The sequence below is a fragment of the Microcaecilia unicolor genome, chromosome 2, assembly GCF_901765095.1.
Source record: "Microcaecilia unicolor chromosome 2, aMicUni1.1, whole genome shotgun sequence".
NCBI classification, from domain to species: Eukaryota; Metazoa; Chordata; class Amphibia; order Gymnophiona; family Siphonopidae; genus Microcaecilia; species Microcaecilia unicolor.
This window is the reverse complement of record NC_044032.1, coordinates 4488609-4516035: the sequence shown is the minus strand read 5'-3', so window position 1 is coordinate 4516035 and position 27427 is coordinate 4488609. Positions and strand designations below refer to the sequence as shown.

General features: G+C 46.8%; 1 protein-coding gene across 1 annotated transcript in view; it reads right to left on the bottom strand.

Moving 5' to 3' along the window:
• Nucleotides 1-250: 250 nt before the first annotated feature.
• LOC115462759 overlaps nucleotides 251-27427 on the bottom strand; it is a 93654-nt gene continuing 66477 nt past the window's right edge. Inside the window, exons 4-5 of the mRNA XM_030192743.1 lie at nucleotides 12389-12442; nucleotides 251-1025 (exon numbers count right to left, since the gene is read on the bottom strand). Of these exons, the coding sequence (XP_030048603.1) occupies nucleotides 622-1025; nucleotides 12389-12442 (458 nt within the window). The 3' untranslated portion in view covers nucleotides 251-621. The remainder of the gene's footprint in view (nucleotides 1026-12388; nucleotides 12443-27427) is intronic.

Sequence of the window (27427 nt, the reverse complement as noted above, 5' to 3'; positions counted from 1 at the left end):
GAGGCTAGGATAGGGGAGGGCAGACTTATACGGTCTGTACCAGAGCCGGTGATGGGAGACGGGACTGGTGGTTGGGAGGCGGGAAATGCTGCTGGGCAGACTTATACGGTCTGTGCCCTGAAAAAGACAGGTACAAATTCAAGATATGAGTTTATCTTGGGCAGACTAGATGGACCATGCAGGTCTTTTTCTGCCGTCATCTACTATGTTACTATGTATATGTATATTATGGAGGTATTTTTATGCCAATGATTGAAGACGTGAGCACTATAAAGTTAAAACAGTGCCCCTGTAAGCTCTGAGGCTTTTTCCTCCATATTTAATCTCTCTTTATGAAATATTTTGTTTGGAAAAGACAGACCCTTAAGTGCTGGTTTGTTTTTTTTTCATTGGAGGTATTTTCAATTTTTGAAGTGTGGTTTGTCCTCCAATGCTCTTCGATATAGGTTGTATTTTAAATGCTACAAATTCAGTAAAAATTGTTTTTTTTTTCAAGCACTTAAAACATTCAGCACAGCTCTGAACATCTCAGTGCTTCTGAAAATTAGCCTGATTATTTTTGTATTTAGTATCTGACAAAGCTTTGGGAACCAGTATGATATTAACTGCTACTGGGAGGCATCAGTGTTGGGACGATGTTCTCTTGTGGGTCAGAACGGCTTGAAATAGGGCCTGAAATTGGATCTTATTTTGGTCCTGCAGGGCCTGAAATTGGGTCTTATTTTGCTTCTGCAGTAACTTATAGTTGGAATTAATAAGGTCCAGCAGCTCCCTATATCGGGCCTCATTCTTGTCCTCAGACTGGGCCAGACAGTTCTTCATGGCTTCCAATTCCTCCTTCAGCTGGGAGATGGTCAATTCCATCTTTTTCCTCATCCCCAAGTTGTCAGTCTCCTCATCATTCTCCTCCTCCTCCTCCTCTTCTGAGGCCTCACTGATGGAAAAGGATACTGATTGTGCCTCTCTCTGCTGCCTCTGAGGTGGTGCTGAATCCTGCTGCCTGGATGTGCTTGCCTGTGGTGCCCCTGTAGACAGTGCAAATGAGAATTATATCAAGCACACTGACACATCTCATCTCACACATCGTACGTAACTGCCACTTTGATAACAATGATTCACTGCTGTAAAAGCTTCACGTTTCTTATTTTAAATTTAGGGCCTTGTTTACAGAGGCGAGCTAGCATTTTTAGCGCTCACTAAAAATTAGCGTACATAGTTAATGTAGTGTCACGGTTGTGACTATTTTCCCTGTTGGACTTGCTTTGGGGTTCCTCCAGCCAAGCCAAGCCTGTTTGTAAATCCTGAAGCCTCTGTGAAAATCCTGAATTCCAATCCAGTTAAGTCAAATCCGTTCCTGGATCCTGTTCTAGCCCAGCCTGCTCTGCTGTTCCTGCAATCAAGCCTCCCCCTTATTCATAATCTCAGCTGTGACTGCCTTTATGAGGCACCTGGCCCTTTCAGCAGGGCCTTTGCAACACCAAAGGTCTTCGGATGAGTTCTGGTCTGTGATTGTTTCAGTTCTGGCCCTGCATGGTCTCAGCTCCTCTTTACCATGCTTTGTTTCTGGATTATTCTCTACCCTGCTGCCTGCCTAAAGACTCTGTTTGTTCCTGGATTATTCTCTGCCATGCTGCCTACCTAAAGACTCTGTTTGCTCCTGGATTACTCTCTGCCCTGTTGCCTGCCGTAAGACTCTGTTTGCTCCTGGATTAATCTCTACTGTTTGCTGCCTGCCCAAGACCCTGCTTGATTCTTGGATTACCCTCTACTGTTTGCTGCCTGCTGAAGACCCTGCTTGATTCGTGGTTTGTTCTACTGTTTGCTGCCTGCCCAAGTCCCTGCTCGATTCCTGGTTTGTTTTACTGTTTGCTGCCTATAGACTCTGTTTGGTTCCTGGTTTCCCCTCTACCTTGCTGCCTACCTGCTTGGTTCCTGGACTATTCTCCTGCTTACTGCCTACAGCTTCACTCCAGTTCGGCTTCTCCAGTCCTGCTTATTCCTGTTTTGTTGTTCCAGCCTGTCTGTGTTTTGCCTCGCTTCCTGTAGTGGGGAGTTTTGCCTACTGCTGCCAGTAATTGGCCCAAGGGCTCACTATTCCTGCTCAGCCTGACATGTAGATGTCCATAATATTCCTATGGGCGGCTACATGGTTAGCACGCACTAACAACGCTAGCCATAGGCGGTTGGTGGCCCAATTGTTTGGGGAGGCTAAAGGGGGTGGGGTTAGGGGTGGGAAAGGGGTGGAGCTTAAATCCATAATTGTCTAACACACAGAAAAAAAAATAAAAATAAAAGTCTCAATACCTTTTATTAAATTTAGATAGATATTAGCTATGTATCATATGTCAAAGAATAAAGTGGTTGCTCAAAGCATATACTAACCACAATCGCTCAACTGCAAAACACTATGCACAACTTTGTGCAAAAACACACTCAGAACCTTACTGTACCATAAATATTACACTGGGCAGAACCTAATACACCAATATACCACCCATACGGAAAATGCAGACCGTCAACAATATGAAACAAGGGATCATAATATCACAATTCTCATGTACAGCCACAAAACACCCTAATTCATGTTTAATGTGGGATAAAATGCCATAAATAAGTAAATAAATATAAACTTTTAGTGTTGAGCACCTAATTCTCAAAGTGGACATATTCCAAACACTATAATGAAATAAAATGATCTTTCTACCTTTGTTGTCTGGTGACTTTGTTTTTCTGATCATGCTGGCTCAGTATCCAATTCTGCTGCTATCTGTCCTCTTAACTCCGTTTCCAGGGCTTCCTTTCCATTTATTTCTTTACTTTCCGCCTTTCTTCTTCATTTCTTGCCCTACATCCGTAAGTAAAAGCTGGGTCCTCCACAGACTTGACTGTCCAGTGGATCCAGCTTCTGCCTATTTTCTTCCTCCTTGTGCAGTTTTTCTCTCTTTAAATCAAATATTACCACCATGGCTGAATATCAGCTCTCCCCCACAGGTTCAGCAAGCTCTCTTTCCCCCTCCGCCCCCCCCCAGTCCACATCTATAACTTGTCTCCCCCTCCAGGGTCTTACATATTTTTTTCTTCCTCCTGCCTGCCTGCCCTCCTTCCCTACCCCACCCAGGACTATCAGAGCAGCACTTTCAGCTCTCTTTCTCTCCCAAAGGTTCAAGCTGAACCTTTGGGAGAGAGCTGAAGGCCTCATCTTTCTCTCCCCCAAAGATTCAGCAAGCAAGCTCTCTTCTGCCAACCCCCTCCAGTCTGTCCGTCTAAGTCCCACTATAATTTCTGTAGCCCTGCCTTTAAACGAGCCCACCCCCCCTTTACAGACAGGCTCTCTTCCCCCCCCCCCAATGCACCGTTTATCCCTCGCACTCCCTCCCTGCAGTCCCTATAATTAGCATCTCTCTCTATCCCTCTCACTCCCTCCAGTGTGCTTAGATCGTCATCGCCCATCGCTGCCGGTAGCGGCACACCAGCCTTATTACAGCTTGCTTTGGGGCTTCGGCCTGACGCTGACGGCATGACGTGCCCCGCCTCCTCTGACCAGCCTTCCTGCTTCCGCGAGGGCTGGACGCATCATATGGAAGGCTGGTCAGAGGAGGCGGGGCACATCATGCCGTCAGCGTCAGGCCGAAGCCCCAAAGCAAGCTGTAATAAGGCTGGTGTGCCGCTACCGGCAGCGATGGGCGATGACGATCTAAAGCACACTGGAGGGAGTGAGAGGGATAGAGCGAGATGCTAATTATACAGACTGCAGGGAGGGAATGCGAGGAATAAACGGTGCATCGGGAGGGGGGGATGAGAGAGAGAGAGAGACGCTTGGGCTAAGCCTCCCCAAGCCTCTTATACTGGGCGCCTATGACGCTAGCGTGCTTTTGTAAACAGGACCTTTAATGGATATACTGCTAATTTAATAGTGTATCTAAATAGTTTACAGCTAAAAAAATATGAGAGGGTGAAAAACAGAAAAAGAAAAGAGGCCTAAGATACAATAATAAATATTTACAAAAGTGATAACAAGAAGACACATCAGGAGGGGCTGTAATACAGTTATGATAATACCAAACAATTAACCATAGCATGCAAAGCCCAGATGATGCGGGTTAGGCAACAAATTGATGATATCTTGGCTCAAAGGGCGGTAAAGGATATGTACTTTCAGCGCTTCCAATTATATAAATGACTACTACTACTACTACTATTTAGCATTTCTATAGCGCTACACGGTGTACGCAGCGCTGCACAAACATAGAAGAAAGACAGTCCCTGCTCAAAGAGCTTACAATCTAATAGACAAAAAATAAATAAAGTAAGCAAATCAAATCAATTAATGTGAACGGGAAGGAAGAGAGGAGGGTAGGTGGAGGCGAGAGGTTACAAGTGGTTACGAGTCAAAAGCAATGTTAAAGAGGTGGGCTTTCAGTCTAGATTTAAAGGTGGCCAAGGATGGGGCAAGACGTAGGGGCTCAGGAAGTTTATTTCAGGCGTAGAGTGCAGCGAGACAGAAGGCGCGAAGTCTGGAGTTGGCAGTAGTGGAGAAGGGAACAGATAAGAAGGATTTATCCATGGAGCGGAGTGCACGGGAAGGGGTGTAGGGAAGGACGAGTGTGGAGAGATACTGGGGAGCAGCAGAGTGAGTACATTTATAGGTTAGTAGAAGAAGTTTGAACAGGATGCGAAAACGGATAGGGAGCCAGTGAAGGGTCTTGAGGAGAGGGGTAGTATGAGTAAAGCGACCCTGGCGGAAGATGAGACGGGCAGCAGAGTTTTGAACCGACTGGAGAGGGGAGAGGTGACTAAGTGGGAGGCCAGCAAAAAGCAGATTGCAGTAGTCTAAACGAGAGGTGACAAGGGTGTGGATGAGGGTTTTGGTAGACTGCTCGGAAAGAAAGGGGCGGATTTTACGGATGTTGTAAAGAAAGAAACGACAGGTCTTGGCAATCTGCTGGATATGAGCAGAGAAGGAGAGAGAAGAGTCAAAGATGACCCCAAGGTTTCGAGCTGAGGAGACAGGGAGAATGAGAGAGCCATCAACAGAAATAGAAAACGGGGGGAGCGGGGAGGTGGGTTTGGAGGGGGGGGGAAATGAGAAGCTCGGTTTTGGTCATATTTAATTTCAGGTGGCGTTGAGACATCCAGACAGCAATGTCAGACAAGCACGCTGAAACTTTGGTTTGGATGCAAGGTGAGATATCAGGGGTAGAAAGGTAGATTTGGGAGTCATCAGCATAGAGATGGTAGGAAAAGCCATGGGATGAGATTAATGAACCAAGGGAAGAAGTGTAGATAGAAAAGAGGAGGGGACCAAGAACAGTACCCTGAGGTACGCCGACAGGCAGAGGGATAGAAGTAGAAGAGGATCCACCAGAGTGAAATGAGGCAACAAAGCGGGAAAACTACTAGCTAATCTGGTCCGACCGCCCAGGAAACGGCAAGTTGTCACTAATATTAAGGATTCGGCGGGGAGGGTGTATACAGAAGAGGCCCAGGTGATGCAACAATTTATAAATTTTTATCGCTCTCTCTACAATAGCCGGGAGTTTGATATAGCGGCTTGTGAGAGGTTCTTTCAATCGATACACCTCCCACAGCCTACAGAGGGTCAGCTGCGGGATTTGAATGCACCCATCACAGACCAAGAAATTAGGAAGGGTATTAAATCCCTGAAGCTGACTAAGGCTCCAGGCCCAGATGGGTTTGGTCCCGAATATTATCGCATATTGGTAGATCTGGTGGTGGAGCCTCTGAAAGCATGGTTTAATGGGATAGTGACAGAGGGGTTGTCCATACAACGTAAGGTAGCCCATGTGGTAATGTTGCCTAAGCCTGGAAAAGATGCTACGCAGGTGGGATCGTACAGACCCATATCACTCCTGAATCAGGATATTAAATTGTTGGCAGCCATAATGGCTAAGCGAATGAATGAGGTAATACCGACTCTGGTACATGAGGACCAGGTGGGATTCGTCCCGGGGCGCTATACATCTATGAATATCATGAGAGCCATGTTGGCAATACAGGAACACAAAGAGAGTGGAGGGAGGGAAGCTGTGGTGGGATTGGATATGGAAAAAGCTTTTGATAGCATTCCCTGGCAATATCTATTTTGGACATTAGAGCGGTTCGGTATAACAGGGATATGTATAGCTTGGATTAAGGCTCTATATACGTTGCCGACGGCAAGGCTGTTGGTCAATGGAAAACTCACAGAGAGCTTCTCACTCCATAGGGGTACTCGACAGGGATGTCCCCTCTCGCCGCTCCTCTTATTGGCCGTAGAACCGCTGACTATAAAATTAAGAAGCAGCAGAGAGATCCGAGGACTACGGGTGGGCTATAGGGAATTTAAGTTAAATTTGTTTGCTGACGACATATTACTGTAGGTGGCACATGCCTCCCGGGATTTGCCGAGAGCATTGGCCATAATGAATGAATTTGGAGATCTGTCAGGGCTGCGGGTAAATCGATCTAAATCAGAGGTGTTACTATCGGGACGCAGGGAAGAACCGGGAGTCGAAAGACTGCCGATACCATACTCCACATGTGCACATGTGATACTTGGGCATTTTCCTCAGTACAAGTACTAGAATTTTTTTTATCAGAAGAACATATTGGAACCTATGGATACAATCAGGCAGCTGTGTGCTAGGTGGAAGGATCTGCCGCTATCCTTGATGGGGAGAATAGCTTTAGTGAAAATGATTGTTACCCAAAATTCTTTACCCCATACAAGTGGCACCTATATGGATCCTAAGGAGGGAGGAGCGATTATTTTGTTCTATCATATGCTCTTTTATATGGAGGGGGAAAGGGGCCAGAATTGGACACCAAAGGTTATCTCATAACAAGGGAGCGGGATGTATAATGTTGCAGCACTGCGTTTCATTTTCGAAGGGCTGGCGGACCATTATCGGTTCTTGCCCAGTGGAGGGCTGGAGGATTGGTGCCGACCTTGGTCTTTTATAAACTTAATACATATGCAGGCCAGTACTAATTACCAGATGGGGGGGGGGGGGGGGGGAATAAGCTTTTTGAGATCCATGAGAAGGGCATGGGTATGGTGGAGGGAGAGACAACAGAGAACACCAGACGCGTCCCCCTTTACCCCCTTTATGGGTATGGTGGGTAATGTGGACTTCCCGGCGGGCGTGGGGTACTCAGTGTTCACTCAGTGGAAACAACAGGGGTGTAGGATTTTGGGTCATCTCTTAGTCCAAGGAGGGGATACTATGGAAACCTTTGATCAGATAAAGGACAGATGGGACGTCCCTAACAATAATCTGTTGCAGTACATTCAAGTCCGACACTACTATTCTACTTTGAGGGGGACACACGGGGAACGATGGATGTGGGGAGCTCTCGATCAGATTCTGCTGAAATTGCCATATAAAGCAAATAGCCTTTCTACCTGATATAAGATCTTGCAAATGCATTTGCCGGAGGGGGGTACGGAGAGACTGGTGGGTCACTGGAACGCTGAATTGGGTACGACCTACACAGTTCGGGAGTTCTGTAGGCTCTTTGTCACCCTCTATGACCTGACTAAAGCAGCGGATTTACAGGAGATGCAATATAAGATCTTACATCGCGCCTATATTACTAAATCTAAAGGGGCAGTGATGGGTCTATGGGGAGATGCACAGTGTGTTAGATGCCAGAGGGGAAAGGGAACCTTTATTCACTCCTTTCTGGAGTGCCCGAGCCTCTCACTGGGGAATGAGGCGTTTCGAGTGATCCAGCAGGTCACTCAAAGACAGATAGAGTGGGATTACGCAACTTTACTTTTAGGGGACCAAAATCTCCTGTTGGCTCAGAAGCTCTCGCATCCACATAGGAGATTTATATATATGACCTTCCTATTAGTCAAAAAAACTATATTGCAATTCTGGACATCCTCTGATAACATACCCATGGATGCTTGGAGAGCAAGGATGAGAGTGGTTGGTAAATATGAGAGCCAGCTCTATGCCACGTCACTAAAATTAGCTAACAAACAATACTCAAAGGTGTGGACAGACTGTTTACAATGGTTAAGTGCAGGGGGAGGGGAGGGGACAAGGGGACAAAGGCATAGGCGGTCGGTGGCCCGAATGTTTGGGGAGGCTAAAGGGGCGGGGTTAGGGGTGGGAAAGGGGTGGAGCTTAAATCCATAATTGTCTGATAACACATAGAAAAAATAAATAAAAATAAAAGTCACAATTAATACCTTTTATTAAATTTAGATATTAGATATGTATCATATGTCAAAGAATAAAGTGGTTGCTCAAAGTATATTCTAACCACAATCGCTCAACTGCAAAACACTATGCACAACTTTGTGCAAAAACACACTCAGAACCTTACTGTACCTTAAATATTACACTGGGCAGAACCTAATACACCAATATACCACCCATACGGAAAATGCAGACCGTCAACAATATGAAACAAGGGATCATAATATCACAATTCTCATGTAGAGCCACAAAACACCCCAATTAATGTTTAATGTGGGATAAAATGCCATAAATAAGTAAATAAATATAAACTTTTAAAGTTGAGCACCCGATTCTCAAAGTGGACATATTCCAAACACTATAATGAAAATAAAATGATCTTTTCTACCTTTGTTTTTCTGATTCTGCTGCTATCTGTCCTCAGTGCACGTCAGGAAGTCATCCTCCTTAAATATCTCCCTGGCAACCCAGGACACCTCCAGCCAACCCCCCCCCCCTCCCCAGCAGTAAGCTAAACAAACCATAAACCAATTTCTACAATTGGCTACACAAGGCTAGAGGGCTTTCACTGCAGCTCCTGCTGTGAGGATGGAGGTAAATCAACAATTTAAATCTCTCAGAGCACAGCAGGGGAGGCTTAGCCTGTCCAAGCCTCTTATACCGGGCGCCTATGGACAAAGGGTAAGGAGAGTGTGTGTGGTATGGATGATGCGAGTTGGTGAGGAATGGAAGGGGATGGATGAGATGATTGGGTGATGGGGGTATATGGAAAAAGCCGGTGCAAGGCGGGGCACAACGACTATGATGTTAGTTCATTTGTACTTGATGGTCATATGGCTTTATTGTTTGTTTTTTCACTATATTATGGATATGGTGGTGTGTAACCGCAGCTTGTATCGGTGACAATAAACATTAATTTAAAAAAAAAAAAAATACCAAACAATTGTTGGAATCTGTAAAGCAATGAAGCCCAATAAATGGCAAAGCTAATCTGGGAAAGCCTGGACAAAATAGCATTTTCTCAAAGCTATTCTGAATTTCCTGAGTGATGTCTCTAAATGAATGCCCAAGAGCAAAGTGTTTCAAAGGGATGAGGCTACCGCACTAAGGACTCCTTTTACTAAGGTGCGCTGAAAAATGGCCTGCGCTAGTGCAGGCGCGTGTACACCTGTAGAAAATGCCTTTTAAAAATTTTGGCCGAAAATGGACGTGCGGCAAAATAAAAATTGGCATGTGTCCATTTTCAGTCTCAGACCTTACCGCCACCCATTGACCTAGCGGTAGGGTCTCACGCTTTAACCGAGTGGTAATGGTCTGCACGCGTAACATGCCAATGACTGCTCAGTAAGCGCTACGCGCCGGAAAATAAAAAATATCTTCTGGCGCTCGTATTGGGCATAAGTAAAAAATGAAATTACCACCCGGGCCACGCAGTAGCCGGGCAGTAGTTCCGAATTGGCACATGTTGGGCACGCCTAGGCGCCTACACGGCTTAGTAAAAGGGCCCTTAAGGGATCCTTTTACCAAGCTGTGCTAAAAAGAACTTGCGGTAGTGTCTGCGCGTGGATTTGTCACGCTCCAAGGCCCCTTTTACAGAAGTGGGGAAAAAAGCCCGAAAAAGGAAACACTTGCCACACGGGCATTTCTGAGGGACCCCTTACTGCTATCCAGGGGGCCTTTTACTAAGCTGCGTAGGCAGCCAGGCATGCCCAATGTGCACCAATTCGGAGAAACTTTTTCTTCACCAAACGCATAATTAAACTCTGGAATTCGTTGCCGGAGAACGTGGTGAAGGCGGTTAGCTTAGCAGAGTTTAAAAAGGGGTTAGACGGTTTCCTAAAGGACAAGTCCATAAACCGCTACTAAATGGGCTTGGGAAAAATCCACAATTCCAGGAATAACATGTATAGAACGTTTGTACGTTTGGGAAGCTTGCCAGGTGGCCTGGATTGGCCGCTGTCGTGGACAGGATGCTGGGCTCGATGGACCTTTGGTCTTTTCCCAGTGTGGCATTACTTATGTACTTATATCCCCTCACATATACAAGTGATAGATCTACCAACAAGAAATACAATCAGATCAGCCCGAACATATCTAAATCTCTACCACCCAAGCTGCAAAGGAGTCAACTACAAACTAACTTTGCATCCAGCTTCTCCTACATCAGCACACAACTGTGGAACGTACTACCAATAGCCGTGAAAACAACGTACGACCACCTAAACTTCCGGAAATCATCCTCCCTGTCTCATCTGCCCGCAACCTCGGAGTCATCTTCGACTCCTCCCTCTCCTTCTCGGCACACATCCAGCAGATAGCCAAGACCTGTCGCTTCTTCCTCTTCAACATCAGCAAAATTCGCCCTTTCCTCTCTGAACACACCACCCGAACTCTCGTCCACGCTCTCATTACCTCCCGACTTGACTACTGCAACTTACTCCTCACCGGACTCCCACTTAGCCATCTATCCCCCCTTCAATCTGTTCAGAACTCTGCTGCACGTCTTATATTCCGCCAGAACCGATATACTCATATCACCCCTCTCCTCAGGTCACTTCACTGGCTTCCAATCCGATACCGCATTCAGTTCAAGCTTCTCCTTCTTACCTACAAATACACTCAGTCTGCTGCCCCTCACTACCTCTGTACCCTCATCTCCCCTTACGTTCCCACCCGAAACCTCCGTTCACAGGACAAATCCCTCCTCTCAGTACCCTTCTCCACCACTGCCAACTCCAGGCTCCGCCCATTCTGCCTCGCCTCACCCTATGCCTGGAACAACCTTCCCGAGCCCTTACGTCAAGCCCCCTCCCTGCCCATCTTCAAGTCTTTGCTTAAAGCCCACCTCTTCAATGCCGCCTTCGGCACCTAACTCTTACCTTCAGGATATCCAGACTGCCCCAATTTGACTGCCCCTATCGAACTGACTACTCACTTGTCCTTTAGATTGTAAGCTCTTTGAGCAGGGAATGTCCTTTTATGTTAAATTGTACAGCGCTGCGTAACCCTAGTAGCGCTTTAGAAATGTTAAGTAGTAGTAGTAGTAGTAGTAGTAGAACAGTCACAGAAGGACCGAAGATGTTGAAGGGTGGTCAGTGTGATCAGGTGTAACTCTGGCTGGAATAGTGGGAGAAGGTGATAGAAGAATAGAAATGGGTGAGGTAAAAATAATGATTGGGTTGATAGGGAGGTTATTATAAGACATGTCACTCTAGGGGTGGGTGGGTAGAGGGGTTGGGTGGGTGGGACTAAGTCTAAAGCAGGAGAAGGTATTCTCTGCAGCAGATCTGTGAGATGGTAAATGTTCTCTGAAGCTGCTGCTGCTATAAGCTGGTAGTTTTCTCTCCCTGAAAGAAACAGAAGGGGGTAGTCATGATTGTTCCCCAGCGACTAAGACTTATTCCCCCATGCAGCCATCAATCTGGAGGTATGCCACCAAAACCCCATTACAGGTTTCCAGGAAGATGGTCTCCACGTTGGATTCGGGTGAAGGACAGCCCCGACCCTTTGGGGCTTGAGGTGGCCTTGTCTCCCCTCGGTCTTCAACTCCCCGGTGCGTCCGCCTGCTGCAGTGACATTGAAGGAGCCTCTTGTGGTGGAAGCTGCCTGTTGGGAAGCTCTCGTCAGGGGCAAAGAAGCCATGAGTTTAAGCAGGGTAAGAAATGGTGGTGGTTTATTGAAGACTTCTACCCCGCCCATTCAATGGCAATAACTGAGCGGCTACATAATAATCAAAGGGATGAGAGAAGAAAGTAAGATAGGTAGGAGGATGGAGGGGGGGGGGGGAAGGGGTGAAACTACAATAATTGATAGGAAAGCAGGGGGCGGGGGGAATAGACAGAGTGACAGATGAAGGTGTATTTCAGGCAAGCTGTCAAGAACCCCAAAGTGAGACGGGTCAGCTAAAGGCATCTGAACAGAGATGTGTCTCAAGTTTTGACTTAAATTGCTGAAGGGAGGAACAGAATTTGAGATGCTGGGGCAATTTGTTCCAAAGATCCGGGCCCTGTACCGAAAAGATAGAACGGTGGATAGTGGCATGATGGCATGAGCAAGGGCTCTGAAAGAGGGAACGTTGAGTAGATCAAGCTGGGAAGACATGAGAGGCCTGGGAGGGCAGTAGGGGGTCAGGAGACTGGAAAGAAACAGGGGCTCTCCCGAGCTGCTATTCTTACCTAGGAGAGGAGAGGCAGCATCCCGATCCTCTGGCATCTCTGTTAAGTATCTGACTGCAAAAAATCAAAAACAGGAATTAAAATTCAGAGCCTGATATTTAAAGCAATTTAGCTGGCAGTAGAGCCTCCTTCCTGGTTAATTTGCATGTGCCTGCCAATCTGCTTGATATTCAGACATTGCTGCTGAATATTAGCACTAACCACCCTGCACCCCTGCTGAGGCAGTTCATGGGTGGAGCCTGACCCGACCCCCACTCCCCCATCCCTTATAGTTCCTCCCAGGCCTACCTTTGATAGCCCTGGTGATTTAAGTGGTCCTGGTGTGGAGGAGTAGCCTAGTGGTTAGTGCAGTGGACTTTGATCCTGGGGAACTGATTTCGATTCCCACTGCAGCTCCTTGTGACTCTGGGCAAGTCACTTAATCCTCCATTGCCCCTGGTACAAAATAAGTACCTGAATATATGTAAATCACTTTGGATGTAGTTGCAAAAACCTCAGAAAGGCGGTATGTCAAGTCCAAGTTCCCTTTCCCTATTTGAGATTCTACATGGAATGTTAATGTTGCTATTCCACTAGCAACATTCCATGTAGAAGCCGGCCCTTGCAGATCAGCAACGCGGCTGCACAGGCTTCTGTTTCTGTGAGTCTGACGTCCTGCACGTATGTGCAGGTTGTCAGACTCACAGAAACAGAAGCCTGCCCTTGCTAGGGTTACCATATGGCTCCAGAAAAAGGAGGACGGATTGAGCCAGCCGGGTTTGACTTCCATTGCTTTTTCTGCAGCCATATGGTAACCCTAGCCCTTGCAGATCAGCAATGCGGCTGCGCAGGCTTCTGTTTCTGTGAGTCTGACGTCCTGCTAGTGGACTGTTGCTAGTGGAGTAGCCTAGTGGTTAGTGAAGTGGCCTTTGATCCTGGGGAACTGAGTTTGATTCCCACTGCAGCTCCTTGTGACTCTGGGCAAGTCACTTAACCCTCCATTGCCCCTGGTACAAATAAGTACCTGAATATATGTAAACCACTCTGAATGTAGTTGCAAAAACCTCAGAAAGGCAGTATGTCAAGTCCCACTTCCCTTTCCCTTATGACATCACAATATCAGAAGTGAGCCAAGTATCGGGCAATCAAGCCATTGTGACATCACTGATGAGGTTGGCTCTTATTGGTGGAATGAGTGGAGGAGTAGCCTAGTGGTTAGTGCAGCGGACTTTGATCCTGGGGAACCGAGTTCAATTCCCACTGCAGCTCCTTGTGACTCTGGGCAAGTCACTAAACCCTCCATTGCCCCTGGTACAAATAAGTACCTGAATATATGTAAACCGCTTTGAATGTAGTTGCAAAAACCTCAGAAAGGTGGTATATCAAGTCCCATTTCCCTTTTCCCCTTTCCCTTATGACATCACAATAACAGAAGTGAGCTCGGGCAATCAAGCCATTGTGACATCACTGATGAGGTTGGCTCTTATTGGTGGAATGAGTGGAGGAGTAGCCTAGTGGTTAGTGCAGTGGATTTGATCCTGGGGAACTGTATCGGGCAATCAAGCCATTGTGACATCACTGATGAGGTTGGCTCTTATTGGTGGAATGAGTGGAGGAGTAGCCTAGTGGTTAGTGCAGTGCACTTTGATCCTGGCAAACTGAGTTCAATTCCCACTGCAGCTCCTTGTGACTCTGGGCAAGTCACTTAACCCTCCATTGCCCCTGGTACAAATAAGTACCTGAATATATGTAAACCGCTTTGAATGGAGTTGCAAAAACCTCAGAAAGGCAGTATCTGAAGTCCCATTTCCCTTAAGAGCAGAAGCAATGCTGACTTGCTCCTGCCCATCATAGCTATGGCTGCCATGACTTCTAGCAGCAGAATCATAGCAGTCTGGAGCTGCAAGGAGCAAGTGGGGGCATCGCTCTTACTCTTTAGACTTTGGATATGCACTGCTAACTTTCTCAAAAATTGGGAATTAAAAAAACAGGGTGTGGCATGGGTCTACAGATGGGATTATAAATTAAAAGGCAAACATAAGTCTGACCAAAGTAAATTTAATTTTAACTACTAATTTCAGATCTCAAACTGATCAATTGTATGACCATAGAAAAAGTAGAAATTAGTACATGAGAAAATAATAAACACATAGAAAATCCAGTTCAACAATTATAAAAACTGTAAGTACAGATTTAATGACAATTTTCAAAAGACAATTCAGTTATAAAGTCCAAAGCAGTTCTTATAGCTATGTGGTATTTGAGAGTCTTCCAACCTACAGCAGGATGCAGGAGATGATTTAGAAGAAAAATGTTGACTCGATAGAAAGTGTGTTGACTATTTGAGGGTGCGGCTGTAAAGGGCACAAGTCTCCTGTGATTGTATTCAGGAGGTCAGAGCAGTCACTTGCTTTCCCTCTCATTCTAGACCTTGGCGCCTAATGTCGGGCAACAAGTGCGAGCCTAGGTTATAGAATATTTACACGCATCAGAGGCGCCAATAATTGACATTTACACACCTAAGTGCTAGGCACTATTCTCTATAAAGTACACACCAAAATCACTTAGTGCGTAACTGCAAGGGGAACATACATGTGGGTGGAGCATGGGCGTATTACTAAACATGCACATTGGGAAGAATAATCCGAATCATAGTTATCTTAGGAGTTAACATTCAAGAAAAAGAATTAAACCCCACTAAGCTAACAATCTGTACCACACGCTCTGGCAATGAATTCCAGTGTTTAATTACACGTTGCGTGACGAAACATTTTCTCCGATTCTTATTAAATTTACTACTTTGTAGCTTCATCACATGCCCCCTAGTCCTAGTATTTTTTGAAAGAGAAAACCCGGCTCTACCCGGCCACGCGTTGCTGTGGCTCAGTCTGGTTAAATGGAAAAGAAAGAAAAGAGGAAGCGCACGTTTCTAATATGTTTAATTTCACAATGCTTGTGGGTATACAATATTTTTTGTTGTTCCATTGTGTGTGCAGAGATAGAGATTGTCTGGTTTGCCGGCTGTAGAACATGCAACATATAATTGTCCATGTGAGAAGCAATCCGTGTGTAGATGTAAACGGGTGAATTCTAAAGATTGGCCCTGAGCTTTGTTGATGGTGATTGCAAACTCCAATCGAATTGGGAATTGCAATCTGTGAAATTGAAATGGCATATCTGTTGGAATCATAGGAATGCGAGGAATGAGGACATGTTCACCTCTGAAAGGTCCTGTCAAGATTGTTGCTTGTACGACATTGCTCATTCATTTTTTTACTGCAAGCCACGTGCGGTTGCAAAGGTTTGGCTGGTTGATATTTCGCAACATGATAATTGGCACGTCGATTTTCAATTGCAGTACGTGCGGTGGCATCCCTGGCAGATCGAGTGAATTGAAAAAGTCTGTTGGATAATTAAGCGCTTCTCCGCTTCCAGAACAGTGTCGACGGACTTGTGTGTGAGTGGCTCGCTTTGAATGTTAGACTGAATAATATTGTTCAGTTCGTAGACGTCTTTGTTCTTGGCCGCAAGAATAGCTCGTTCACTCAGCGATTCGTGATTCTTATAATTGGTTTGAATATTGGGAAATACTTTTTCAACCAATTGTTCTTTTGAGGTCAGTAAATTGCAGAAGTTTTGAGGCAATGAAATTCGTCCTCAGGTCAGATCAACCGGCACCTTTCCGTTCCCCATTTTCAGCAATTGATGTGAGAATATCTGAGCTAATTGATCGTTTTGCAGCTGGAGTATTTTAGGCAAGTAGAGTATTTTAGGCAAGCATTTATTTCGTCCGCTGGTGTCGATCGAGGAACTACAGGTAATGTTTGCCTGAGAGAGTAGTGGATGCTTGGAATGCCCTCCCGCGGGAGGTGGTGGAAATGAAAACGGTAACGGAATTCAAACATGCGTGGGATAAGCATAAAGGAATCCTGTGCCGAAGGAATGGATCCTCAGGAGCTTAGTCAAGATCGGGAGGCGGGGCTGGTGGTTGGGAGGCGGGGATAGGGCTGGGCAGACTTATACGGTCTGTGCCAGAGCCGGTGGTGGGAAGCGGGACTGGTGGTTGGGAGGCAGGGAGAGTGCTGGACAGACTTGTACGGTCTGTGCCAGAGCCGGTGGTTGGGAGGCCCATCCTAGAAATACTGTATTATTCCATCATCCATTCAATAACGTTCTATGGCTTTTTCCTCCAGGAAGCCGTCCAACCCTTTTTTGAAGTCCGCTAAGTTAACTGCCTTAACCACCTTTTCCGGCAGCGAATTCCAGAGTTTAACTACGCGTTGAGTGAAGAAAAGTTTCCTCCGATTCGTTTTAAATTTACCACACTGCAGCTTCATCGCATGCCCCCTTGTCCTAGTATTTTTGGAAAGCGTAAACAGACGCTCCACATCGACCCGTTCCATTCCACTCATTATCTTATAGACCTCTATCATATCTCCCCTCAGCCACCTTTTCTCCAAGCTGAAGAGCCCCAGCCTCTTCAACCTATCCTGATAGGGAAGTCGTCCCATCTTCTGTATCATCTTTGTCGCCCTTCTCTGTTTTTCAATTATGGACACATTTCATTGACATTTTAAAGCAAGTGGAAATTTCTGTGATGTAAGGAGAGCACATTGAAGTGCCTTTGATTTTGGCAGTGTTATGTTAAGCTCTCGGGTTCAGGTGAGTCCTTACTGATGAATTTCCACCATTTCAAAACATTTTTGACATGTCATTTTAATTAGTTCACTGTCGTTTGGGTAGGTTCTTACTATTCCTTACAGGAAGTATAACAAATAAATTAACCCATAACCCGTAACTCCGATGAGCTTGACAAGAGCAATGGTGAATCCTGGTGACATTTTAACACCACAGATTGTAAGAGTAGCAGATTATCCTGGGGAGAAAAGTGACATCACAAATTTAAAAGGCACAGCTGGTGGGAGTTGGCCTAGCTGGCGGTGTGAGCTGGCGGTGCAAGCTGAGTATTGGAGTTTGCTGCTGTTTTTCTTTGATCTCTCCTGAGTTATGCCACATACTAAACAGAAAGGGGTGGTCATGATTGTTCCCCAGCGACTAAGACTTATTCCCCCATGCAGCAATCAATCTGGAGGTATGCCACCAAAACCCCATTACAGGTTTCCAGGAAGATGGTCTCCACGTTGGATTCGGGTGAAGGACAGCCCCGACCCTTTGGGGCTTGAGGTGGCCTTGTCTCCCCTCGGTCTTCAACTCCCCGGTGCGTCCGCCTGCTGCAGTGACATTGAAGGAGCCTCTTGTGGTGGAAGCTGCCTGTTGGGAAGCTCTCGTCGGGGGCAAAGAAGCCATGAGTTTAAGCAGGGTAAGGAATGGTGGTGGTTTATTGAAGACTTCTACCCCGCCCATTCAACGGCAATAACTGAGCGGCTACATAATAATCAAGGGATGAGAGAAGAAAGTAAGATAGGTAGGAGGATGGGGGGGGGGGGGGGAAGGGGTGAAACTAGAATAATTGATAGGAAAGCAGGGGGTGGTGGAAAAGGTCTATTTCAGGCAAGCTGTCAAGAACCCCAAAGTGAGACAGGGGTCAGCTGTAGGCACCCCAACAGAGGTATGTCTCAAGTTTTGACTTAAATTGCTGAAGGGAGGAACAGAATTTGAGATGCTGGGGCAATTTGTTCCAAAGATCCGGGCCCTGTACCGAAAAGATAGAACGGTGGATAGTGGCATGATGGCATGAGCAAGGGCTCTGAAAGAAGGAACATTAAGTAGATCAAGCTGGGAAGACCTGAGAGGCCTGGGAGGGCAGTAGGGGGAGACTGGAAAGAAACAGGGCTGCTATTCTTACCTACAAGAGGAGAGGGAGCATCCCAATCCTCTGGCATCTCTGTTGAGTATTTGGCTGCAAAAAATAAAAAAAAACGGAATTAAAATTCAGAGCCTGATATTTAAAGCAATTTAGCTGGCAGTAGAGCCTCCTGCCTGGTTAATTTGCATGTGCCTGCCAATCTGCTGAGGCAGTCCATGGGTGGAGCCTGACCGGACCCCCCCGCCATCCCTTATAGTTCCTCCCAGACCTACCTTTGATAGCCCTGCAGGGAGGCATATTTTCAAAGCACTTTGGGAGGCTAAGTTCCATAGGTTTCTATGGAACTTTGGGAGGCTAAGTGCTTTGAAAATGAGCCTCCACTGGTGATTTAATTTAATTTTATTTATTTAATTGCATTTGTATCCCACATTTTCCCACCTATTTGCGGGTTCAGTGTGGCTTACAATACATTGTAAATAATGGAAATACAGTTTGTTACATTACGATTATGGGTTACATTGTGAAAAGTTAAGGAAGACAGAGTCAGATCAATCACCTTTGGGGTGTAGAAACTATAGGATATGACGTTGGGGAATTACTACGGTGATCGAATAATAGCAAGAGAGCGATGGGGTAAACAGTTTTTATCTGTGGGTAGATTGTTGAATGGGAGAGAGTACGGGGACGTGGAGTACGTGAGGTAATGTCTTGAGGCATTGTTATGATGTATATGGGATTTATATGTTTTGATCCTTGCGGTATGTTTGCGGAAGTCTGTCAACTCATAGACCGCTCTCAGGCCGCGTGGCAGTGCGTTCCAGAGTTGCGTGCTCTTGTAGGAGAAGGTTGATGCATGTAGTATTTTATACTTTATGCCTTAAGTGGTCTTGAGAGCAGAAGCAATGCCGACTTGCTCCTGCCCATCGTAGCTTTGGCCTCATAATGGCCGCCATGACTTCTAGTGGCAGAATCGTAACAGCCATTTTGAGGCTGGAGCTGCAAAGAGCAGGAGCGAGTGGGCATCGCTCTTACTCTTCGGACCCCTTAGACCACCAGACTATTAAAGGTAGGCCTGGGTGGGGGGGCTCCAGTAGGTGGTTAGGGTGGAGGTCTGGTCAGGATTTCTTTTTCTCTTCAGGGTGTGAGAGAGGGGATTGAGATTGGGAGGAGGGCGGAAGTAACTCGGAGGATGGAAGAGGGGAGGAAAAGAGAAGAGATGCCAGATGGAAGAGAGGAGATGCTGGATGGAAAAGAACAGAGTTGGTGAAAGACTAGGAAGTAAGAGGAAAGACAATAGGACAACTGGGGAAAGGGAAAGAACTGGAAAGCTGTAGGCAGGTACAATAAAAAGAGGGAAATTTAAGATTGGATAATAAGAATGAATTAAATGCGGCCAGAGAGGCAAAAAAAAAAAAAATGGAAGAAAGATGAAAGGAAAGGAGGAAAGAGAAAAATGACATGAGAAGAGGAAGGAAAGCAGAAACCGGAGCTCGAACCAACACAGTTAGAAAAATACAATGACCAGGCAACAAAGGTAAAAAAAAAAGTATGTTAGCTTCTTCAAGGACAAACATGCCATATTCTCACACGTGGGTGACGTCATCCACGTCGCCTGGTGTGGAACGCTTAATAGTGTATTACAGCTTTTAAAACAGAAAACGTAACGTTCCCACTGCGCAAGTGTGCCTTCCCACCCGCCGCAAGAGTGCAGAACCTGAAGTCTTCTTCCATCCGCTGTTAGGAGAGGACATGCTGTTTCGCGGCTCTCTCACTGCATTTGATGCGGTTTCCTTTTTTTGCAGGATTTTTTGTGCCTTTCCTGCGGGATTTTTTCCCCCCGGTTTTGCTCTTTTTCTCCATTTGGGGCCTTTTCCTCTTAACCCTTACATGTTTTACTTAATTTTCCTTGCATTTAAGTTTTCTTTGTTTTTACTGCACTCTATAGATCCTCTTATTTTATTTTTGTTACATTTGTACCCTGCGCTTTCCCACTCATGGCAGGCTCAATGCGGCTTACATGGGGCAATGGAGGGTTAAGTGACTTGCCCGGAGTCACAAGGAGCTGCCTGTGCCTGAAGTGGGAATCCAACTCAGTTCCTCAGGACCAGAGTCCGCCACCCTAACAACCACTAGGCCAGTCCTCCACTGTTGCTACAGTAGATTCCACTAGCAACATTCCATGTAGAAGTCGGTCCTGGACGTCAGACTCACAGAAACAGAAGCCTGCGCAGCCTTCTACATGGAATGTTGCTACTATTGGAGATTCTACATGGAATGTTGCTATTCCACTAGCAACATTCCATGTAGAAGGCTGCGCAGGCTTCTGCTTCTGTGAGTCTGACGTCCTGCACGTACGTGCAGGACGTCAGACTCACAGAAGCAGAAGCCTGCGCGGCCACATTGGTGATCTGCAAGGGCTGACTTCTACATGGAATGTTGCTAGTGGAATAGCAACATTCCATGTAGAATCTCAAATAGTAGCAACAGTGGAGGAGTGGCCTAGTGGTTAGGGTGGTGGACTTTGGTCCTGAGGAACTGAGTTTGATTCCCACTTCAGGCACAAGCAGCTCCTTGTGACTCTGGGCAAGTCACTTAACACTCCATTGCCGCATTGAGCCTGCCATGAGTGGGAAAGCGCAGGGTACAAATGTAACCAAAAAAAAAAAACTGGAAATTGCTCTTGTTATTGGCTTCTCTGTACATAACTTTATTTTACTATTACTTCACAAATTATCTCCTTCTTTCTTTTTTGTTTCTCCATCTACCATTAAATGTATTACTCTGGCAACACATGTAAAATTGTCATGCCCATAAAGGTATCTGAATATGAATCTGTGGTGATATTCTGTTGAGTCACACTGGCAAATTTTAAGGCACATGAGAATTTTCCAAACTGGTGCGTCATCACTGCCAGACTTCTGCTGTGATATATAGTGAGATCAGCAGTGGGGAAGTGCCAGACTGAGGTTTTAAAATGCTTGCAGAGCTGGAGGGTGCAGAGATGAGGTGGCTAGCAGAGCTCATCCACCCAGCCACAGAAAGAAAGGAGTCTGGCACTGGTCAGAAAGAGGGAAGGGAAGATAGGAAGCAGCCGGCATTGCTACTACTGGAAATTTGTGGAATCTTACCTGGAGGCGTGGGTGACCTCTGCCAATCCTGGTGGTCTTCACACCTTTGCTCTGGAGAGAGAGTTGATAAGTAAGACTACCATTCAAATATTACAATATATTTATCAAGTCATGCAAAATGTGGTACAACAACATAAAATAGGACCAGTGCCTCTGAGGGGGGCAAAAGTCCCTGACCCTGGCGCTGGCATGCTTCCTCCTGCCTGCCTTCTTCCGGGTCTGTATTTCTCTTCTGCTCCTGCTTGCCGCCCAGGACCCGGATGATTGCAATAATGCGATATTTTGTTAATGCAATCATCCGAGTCCTGACTCCCAGCACACAGGAGCAGGAGCAGACAGATCAAGGGAGCAGCAGTCAGAGACAGAAAGTTAAGGAGGCATGCAAGAGCGGTAGCCGGGGGGGGGGGGGGGCATGGTGGCAGCAGCTCAAGTGTGGAGGGGGGCATGCACAGCGATCGGGTCCGGTCCTGCCCCAGGCCTAGCTGTGTCTCTCAGTGGCCCTGCATAGGACAGTTGAAGACCTGGATTAATGGTTTAAGCTGTATTGAGCAGGGACTGTCTCTGTATGTCAGGTGTTCAGCGCTGCGTGCGTCTGATAGCGCTATACAAATGCTAATACTACTACTACTACTTAACATTTCTAGAGCGCTACTAGGGTTAGGCAGCGCTGTACAAATTAACAAAGAAGGATAGTCCCTGCTCAAAGGAGCTATTACAATCTAAAGGATGAAATGTCAAGTTGGGGTAGTCTACATTTCCTGAGTAGAGGTGTAGTGGTTAGGTGCCGAAGGCGACATTGAAGAGGTGGGCTTTGAGCAATGATTTGAAGATGGGCAGGGAGGGGGCCTGGCGTATGGGCTCAGGGAGTTTGTTCCAAGCATGGGGTGAGGTGAGGCAGAAAGGGTGGAGCCTGGAGTTGGCGGTGGTGGAGAAGGGTACTGAAAGGAGGGATTTGTCTTGAGTGCGGAGGTTACGGGTAGGGACGTAAGGGGAGATGAGGGTAGAGAGGTAAGGAGGGGCTGCAGATCGAGTGCATTTGTAGGTTAGTAGGAGAAGCTTGAACTGTATGCAGTATCTGATCGAAAGCCAGTGAAGTGACGAGGAGAGGGGTGATATGAGTATATCGGTCAAGGCGGAAGATAAGATGTGCAGCAGAGTTCTGAACGGACTGAAGGGGGATAGATGGCTAAGTGGGAGGCCGGTGAGGAGTAGGTTGCAGTAGTCAAGGCGAGAGGTAATGAGAGAGTGGATGAGAGTTTGGGTGGTGTGCTCAGAGAGGAAGGGGCGAATTTTGCTAATGTTGTAGAGGAAGAAGCGACAGGTCTTGGCTATCTGCTGGATATGCGCAGAGAAGGAGAGGGAAGAGTCGAAGATGACACAGAGGTTGCGGGCAGATGAGACGGGGACGATGAGGATGTTATCGACTGAGATAGAGAGTAAAGGGAGAGGAGAAGTGGGCTTGGGTGGGAAGACGATAAGTTCGGTCTTGGCCATGTTCAGTTTCAGGTGGCGGTTGGACATCCAGGCAGCAATGTTGGATAAGCAGGCCGATACTTTGGCCTGGGTTTCCGCAGTGATGTCTGGTGTGGAGAGATAAAGCTGGGTGTCGTCAGCATAAAGATGATATTGGAGACCATGAGATGAGATCAGTGAGCCCAGGGAAGAGGTGTAGATTGAAAAAAGAAGGAGTCCAAGGACAGATCCCTGAGGAACTCCAACAGAGAGTGGGATGGGGTGGAGGAAGATCCATGAGAGTGTACTCTGAAGGTATGATGGGAGAGATAAGAGGAGAACCAGGAGAGGACAGAGCCCTGGAACCCAAAAGAGGACAGTGTGTCAAGAAGTAGGTTGTGATTGACAGTGTCAAAAGCGGCGGATAGGTCGAGGAGGATGAGGATGGAGTAGTGACCTTTGGATTTGGCGAGGAACAGGTCATTGCAGACTTTAGATAGTGCCGTTTCTGTCGAGTGTAGGGGGCGAAAGCCGGATTGAAGCGGATCGAGGATGGCATGAGAGGAGAGAAAATCAATGCAGCGGCTGTGAATGGTGCGTTCAAGTATCTTGGAGAGGAAGGGTAGGAGGGAAATGGGGCGGTAGTTGGAGGGACAGGTAGGGTCAAGAGATGGTTTTTTGAGGAGTGGTGTGACCACAGCATGCTTGAAGGTGTCCGGGACAGTTGCAGTGGAGAGAGAGAGGTTGAGGATATGACAGATGGGGGGGGGGGGGGGGGTGATAGTAGGAGTGATGGTGTTAAGTAAGTTGGTGGGGATGGGGTCTGAGGAACAGGTGGTGCATTTCGAGGAGGAGAGGAGATGGGCGGTTTCCTCTTCGGTGATATCAGGAAAAGAGGAGAAGGAGGCCTGGGTTGGCTGGTTGAGAGAGTGGGTTATAGGATGAAGAGGAGGAGAAGGTTTGGTGTAAATAAAAAACACTGGCCTGTGCTCAATTTAACAATTGTTTATTGATATATCGATATATGAGAACATATGAGGCTTAATGGCAAACCAGGTAGTAAATTTAAAACAAATCGGAGAAAATTTTTCTTCACTCAATGTTTATTATTATTATTTATTTATTTGTTTACATTTGTACTCCGCACTTTCCCACTCATAGCAGGTTCAATGTGGCTTACATAGTAATAGGATTACAAAGCAAGGTGTAGAGAAAAGCAGGCTAAACTTAGCAAAGTAACGGAGATGTGTAAATAGGTGATGATATGAGGAGAAGGGTAAAGGAGGAAGGAGGAGGTGGATAGAAATAAACAGAGGATATGGTCGGGGTGAGTATAGGGAAAGATTGGAGGAGGTGTGACCTGAGTCACAGCTGTTGTTGCAGGATCAGGTAATGAGTAGATGGGTAATAGAGTTGGGTCATGGCGTTTGGGTAAGCTTCCTTGAATACGTGGGTTTTCAGAGATTTTCTGAAGGCTAGGTAGTCTTTGATAGAGCGGATGGGTCTGGGTAGAGTTAGTTGACTACCTTTGAAGGAGAATGTGTAATTCATCTCTGGAATTCGTTGCCAGAAAATGTGGTAAAGGCAGTTAGCTTAGCAGAATTTAAAAAAGGTTTGGATGGCTTCCTAAAGGAAAAGTCCATAGACCGTTATTAAATGGACTTGGGGAAAATCCACTATTTCTGGGATAAGCAGCATAAAATGTTTTGTACGTTTTGGGGATCTTGCCAGGTATTTGTGACCTGGATTGGCCGCTGTTGGAAACAGGATGCAGGGCTTGGTGGACCTTTGGTTTTCCCCAGTATGGCAATACTTATGTACTTCTGAATTCTGGAAAAAGGCCAGCTCCTTATATAGGGAATTTGGGATCCTGAACACAAAAGTATCAGAAGAATACATAAAAAGCTTCATTATTACAGGAGAATACGTTAGTTTACTAACGTTTATCGTCCCTGTGATAGTCTCCTTCACCTCTTGACCATCAGATTATCCATAATATATTGGAGTCATAAATTGCTCCCAAGTTAAGATACAAATGACTTACAATGTTTTCCCATTCCTAAAGGTCCCTAGGAGGGGCATTTTCGATATGATGTCTAAGTCCGACTTTGGACGTTTTGCAAAAAAAATCCAAAATCCGAACAGGAAAGAAGGTCATTTTCAAAAAAGAAAAACGTCTATCTTTTGTTTTCGAAAATACTGTTTCGAACAACGTTTTGTGATTTTTGATCCTTTAAAAAAAAAAAAAAAACATCCAAGTGCAAAACGCACAAAATCAAGTCATTAGGATGTGGGAGGAGCCAGCATTTTTAGTAGACTGGTCCCCCTGACATTCCAGGATAGCAATAGGGAACCCTAGGGGGCACTGCAGTGGACTTCATAAAATGCTCCCAGGTACACAACTGACCATTGCTCCCCAGGGCCAGTCTAAGCCAGTGGAGGAGTGGCCTAGTGGTTAGGGTGGTGGACTTTGGTCCTGAGGAACTGAGTTCGATTCCCACTTCAGGCATAGGCAGCTCCTTGTGACTCTGGGCAAGTCACTTAACCCTCCATTGCCTGCTGCATTGAGCCTTCCATGAGTGGGAAAGTGTGAGGTACAAATGTAACTAAAAAAAAAAAAAAAAGTGTGGGGCCCTATGCAAACTAATCTGATGGGGCCCCATCCTAGCCCTGCCCCCACCCTAGCTCCAGGGCCGGCCACCCCTCCCTCTGAGCTCCCGGGCCATCCCCAGGGCTCCCCAGCTCCCTCCCTCCCAGCTCCAAGGCCAGATGGCTGGTCTCTGTCTCTCTCTCTCTTCCTCCCACCCACCAGCTCCAAGGCCCCCTGCCCTCTGAATTTTAAGTTACCTCGTCGTCGATGTCAGAGCGGCCGGCAGGTGGCAGGTAGCAGCAGCCGTGAAAAGCGTGCGAGCTGCTGGGCGGCGCTTCTGGAGCCTTCCTTTCCCTTCCCTTGCTCAGCTCTGGTCCCGCCCTCAAAACAAGGGCGGGACCAGAGCTGAACGAGGGAAGGGAAAGGAAGGCCCCCGAAGCGTCGCCCAGCAGCTCATACGCTTTTCACAGCTGCTGCTACCTGCCGGCCGCTCCGACATCGACGACGAGGTAACTTCAAATTCAGAGGTTGGGGGGGGAGACTGGAGTTTGGGCGGTCGGGGCGGGGCAACCAGGCGCGCCAAGCGGGGCCCCCTTGAGCGTGAGGGCCTATGCGGTCGCCTCGCCCTAAGACTGGCCCTGTTGCTCCCCTTCCTTGTGTGCTGAGCCCCCCCAAAACCCACTACCCCCAACTGTACACCAACCATAGCCCTTACAGGTGAAGGGGGCACCTATATGTGGGTACAGTGAGTTTCTGGTGAGTTTTGGAGGGCTCACAGTTTCCTCCACAAGTGTAACAGGTACGGGGAGGTAGGAGCCTGGGTCCACCTGTCTGCAGTGCACTGCACCCTAGTGACCACTGGGAGAATAAGGGGAGGTCATTCCTGATTCCCTCCAGTGGTCATCTGGTTATTTAGGGCACCTTTTTATGCCTTATTTGTTATAAAAACAGGTCTAGCTCAAAACATCTAAGTTTTAGTTTTGAACGGTTTTGTTTTGTTGCATTATGGCCCCTGTTTGCGGAACGGCGAGACCAGAGGAACAGGTGAAACAGAAGAGAAAGCAAAGGCAGTGTGAAGCAGCGTCCGTGGTGCTGGACTTCATTGTTAACCGGCAGAGTAGGAGGTAAAACGTTTTAAATAACAGCTGGCACTTACAAAGGGCTGGGGCACCCGCACACATGCTCCTTGCACTCGGAGGCCACAGAGACAGAGGGAGGGAGGCGCTGGGCGGCGGAAATCGGAGGAGATGGGAGGCGTGGAACTCGGACGGGAGTGGGGCCGTCGGACTAGAATGGGCCCATGGAACTCGGACGGATGGGAGTGGAAGGAAGGAGGGAGGGAGGGAGGGGGGTCATGGAACTTTGGGGGGGGGGGCGATGTTTACTCACCTCCTGTGGCTGCTGCTGGGTTCCCTTCCCTCTCACTTCCCATTGGTCCGCCCTGTGATGTCATCCCCAGGGCGGACCAATGGGAATTGTGTTACGAACCCAGGCATCCAGACGGAGGTGCAAATTATTATATAGGATGGGAGAGAAATAGTTGATGCAAGCACTTCTCCCTCCCCCCCCCCCCTCACTTCCTCCTAAGCCAGCGGTTTTTCTGTCAGAAAATCACCCGTGAAAACAATAATGTCTCTGCCAACAGGACACAGAAAGGTTAAGCACTTATTTCAAAACGACACAGTGAGAGTGACAGAGATGTATCTGAGAATCAGATGGAATAAGAGAGCACTGGGAAGGAAGAGACGAGATCTCACCTGGAGGAGTGAGTGACCTCGACCAAATCAGGAGATTATTAATTCTTTGCTGCGAAGAGAATGCTAAAAAAAAAAAAAAGCAAGATTTTAAGTCACACATGACAATTTATTTATTAATTTTCAACTTCATTACACTTTAGTCTGTAAACTGCTTACCCCTGCTTTATCAGATGCAGCGGTATAGTAAATGACGATTAAATAAACAAATTTAATAAATCGTCACATAAGGTGTGGTACAATAAAATCTCATAAGTACATAAGTATTGCCATACTGGGAAAGAGCAAAGGTCCATCAAGCCCAGCATCCTGTTTCCAACAGTGGCCAATCCAGGTCACAAATACCTGGCAAGATCCCAAAATGTACAA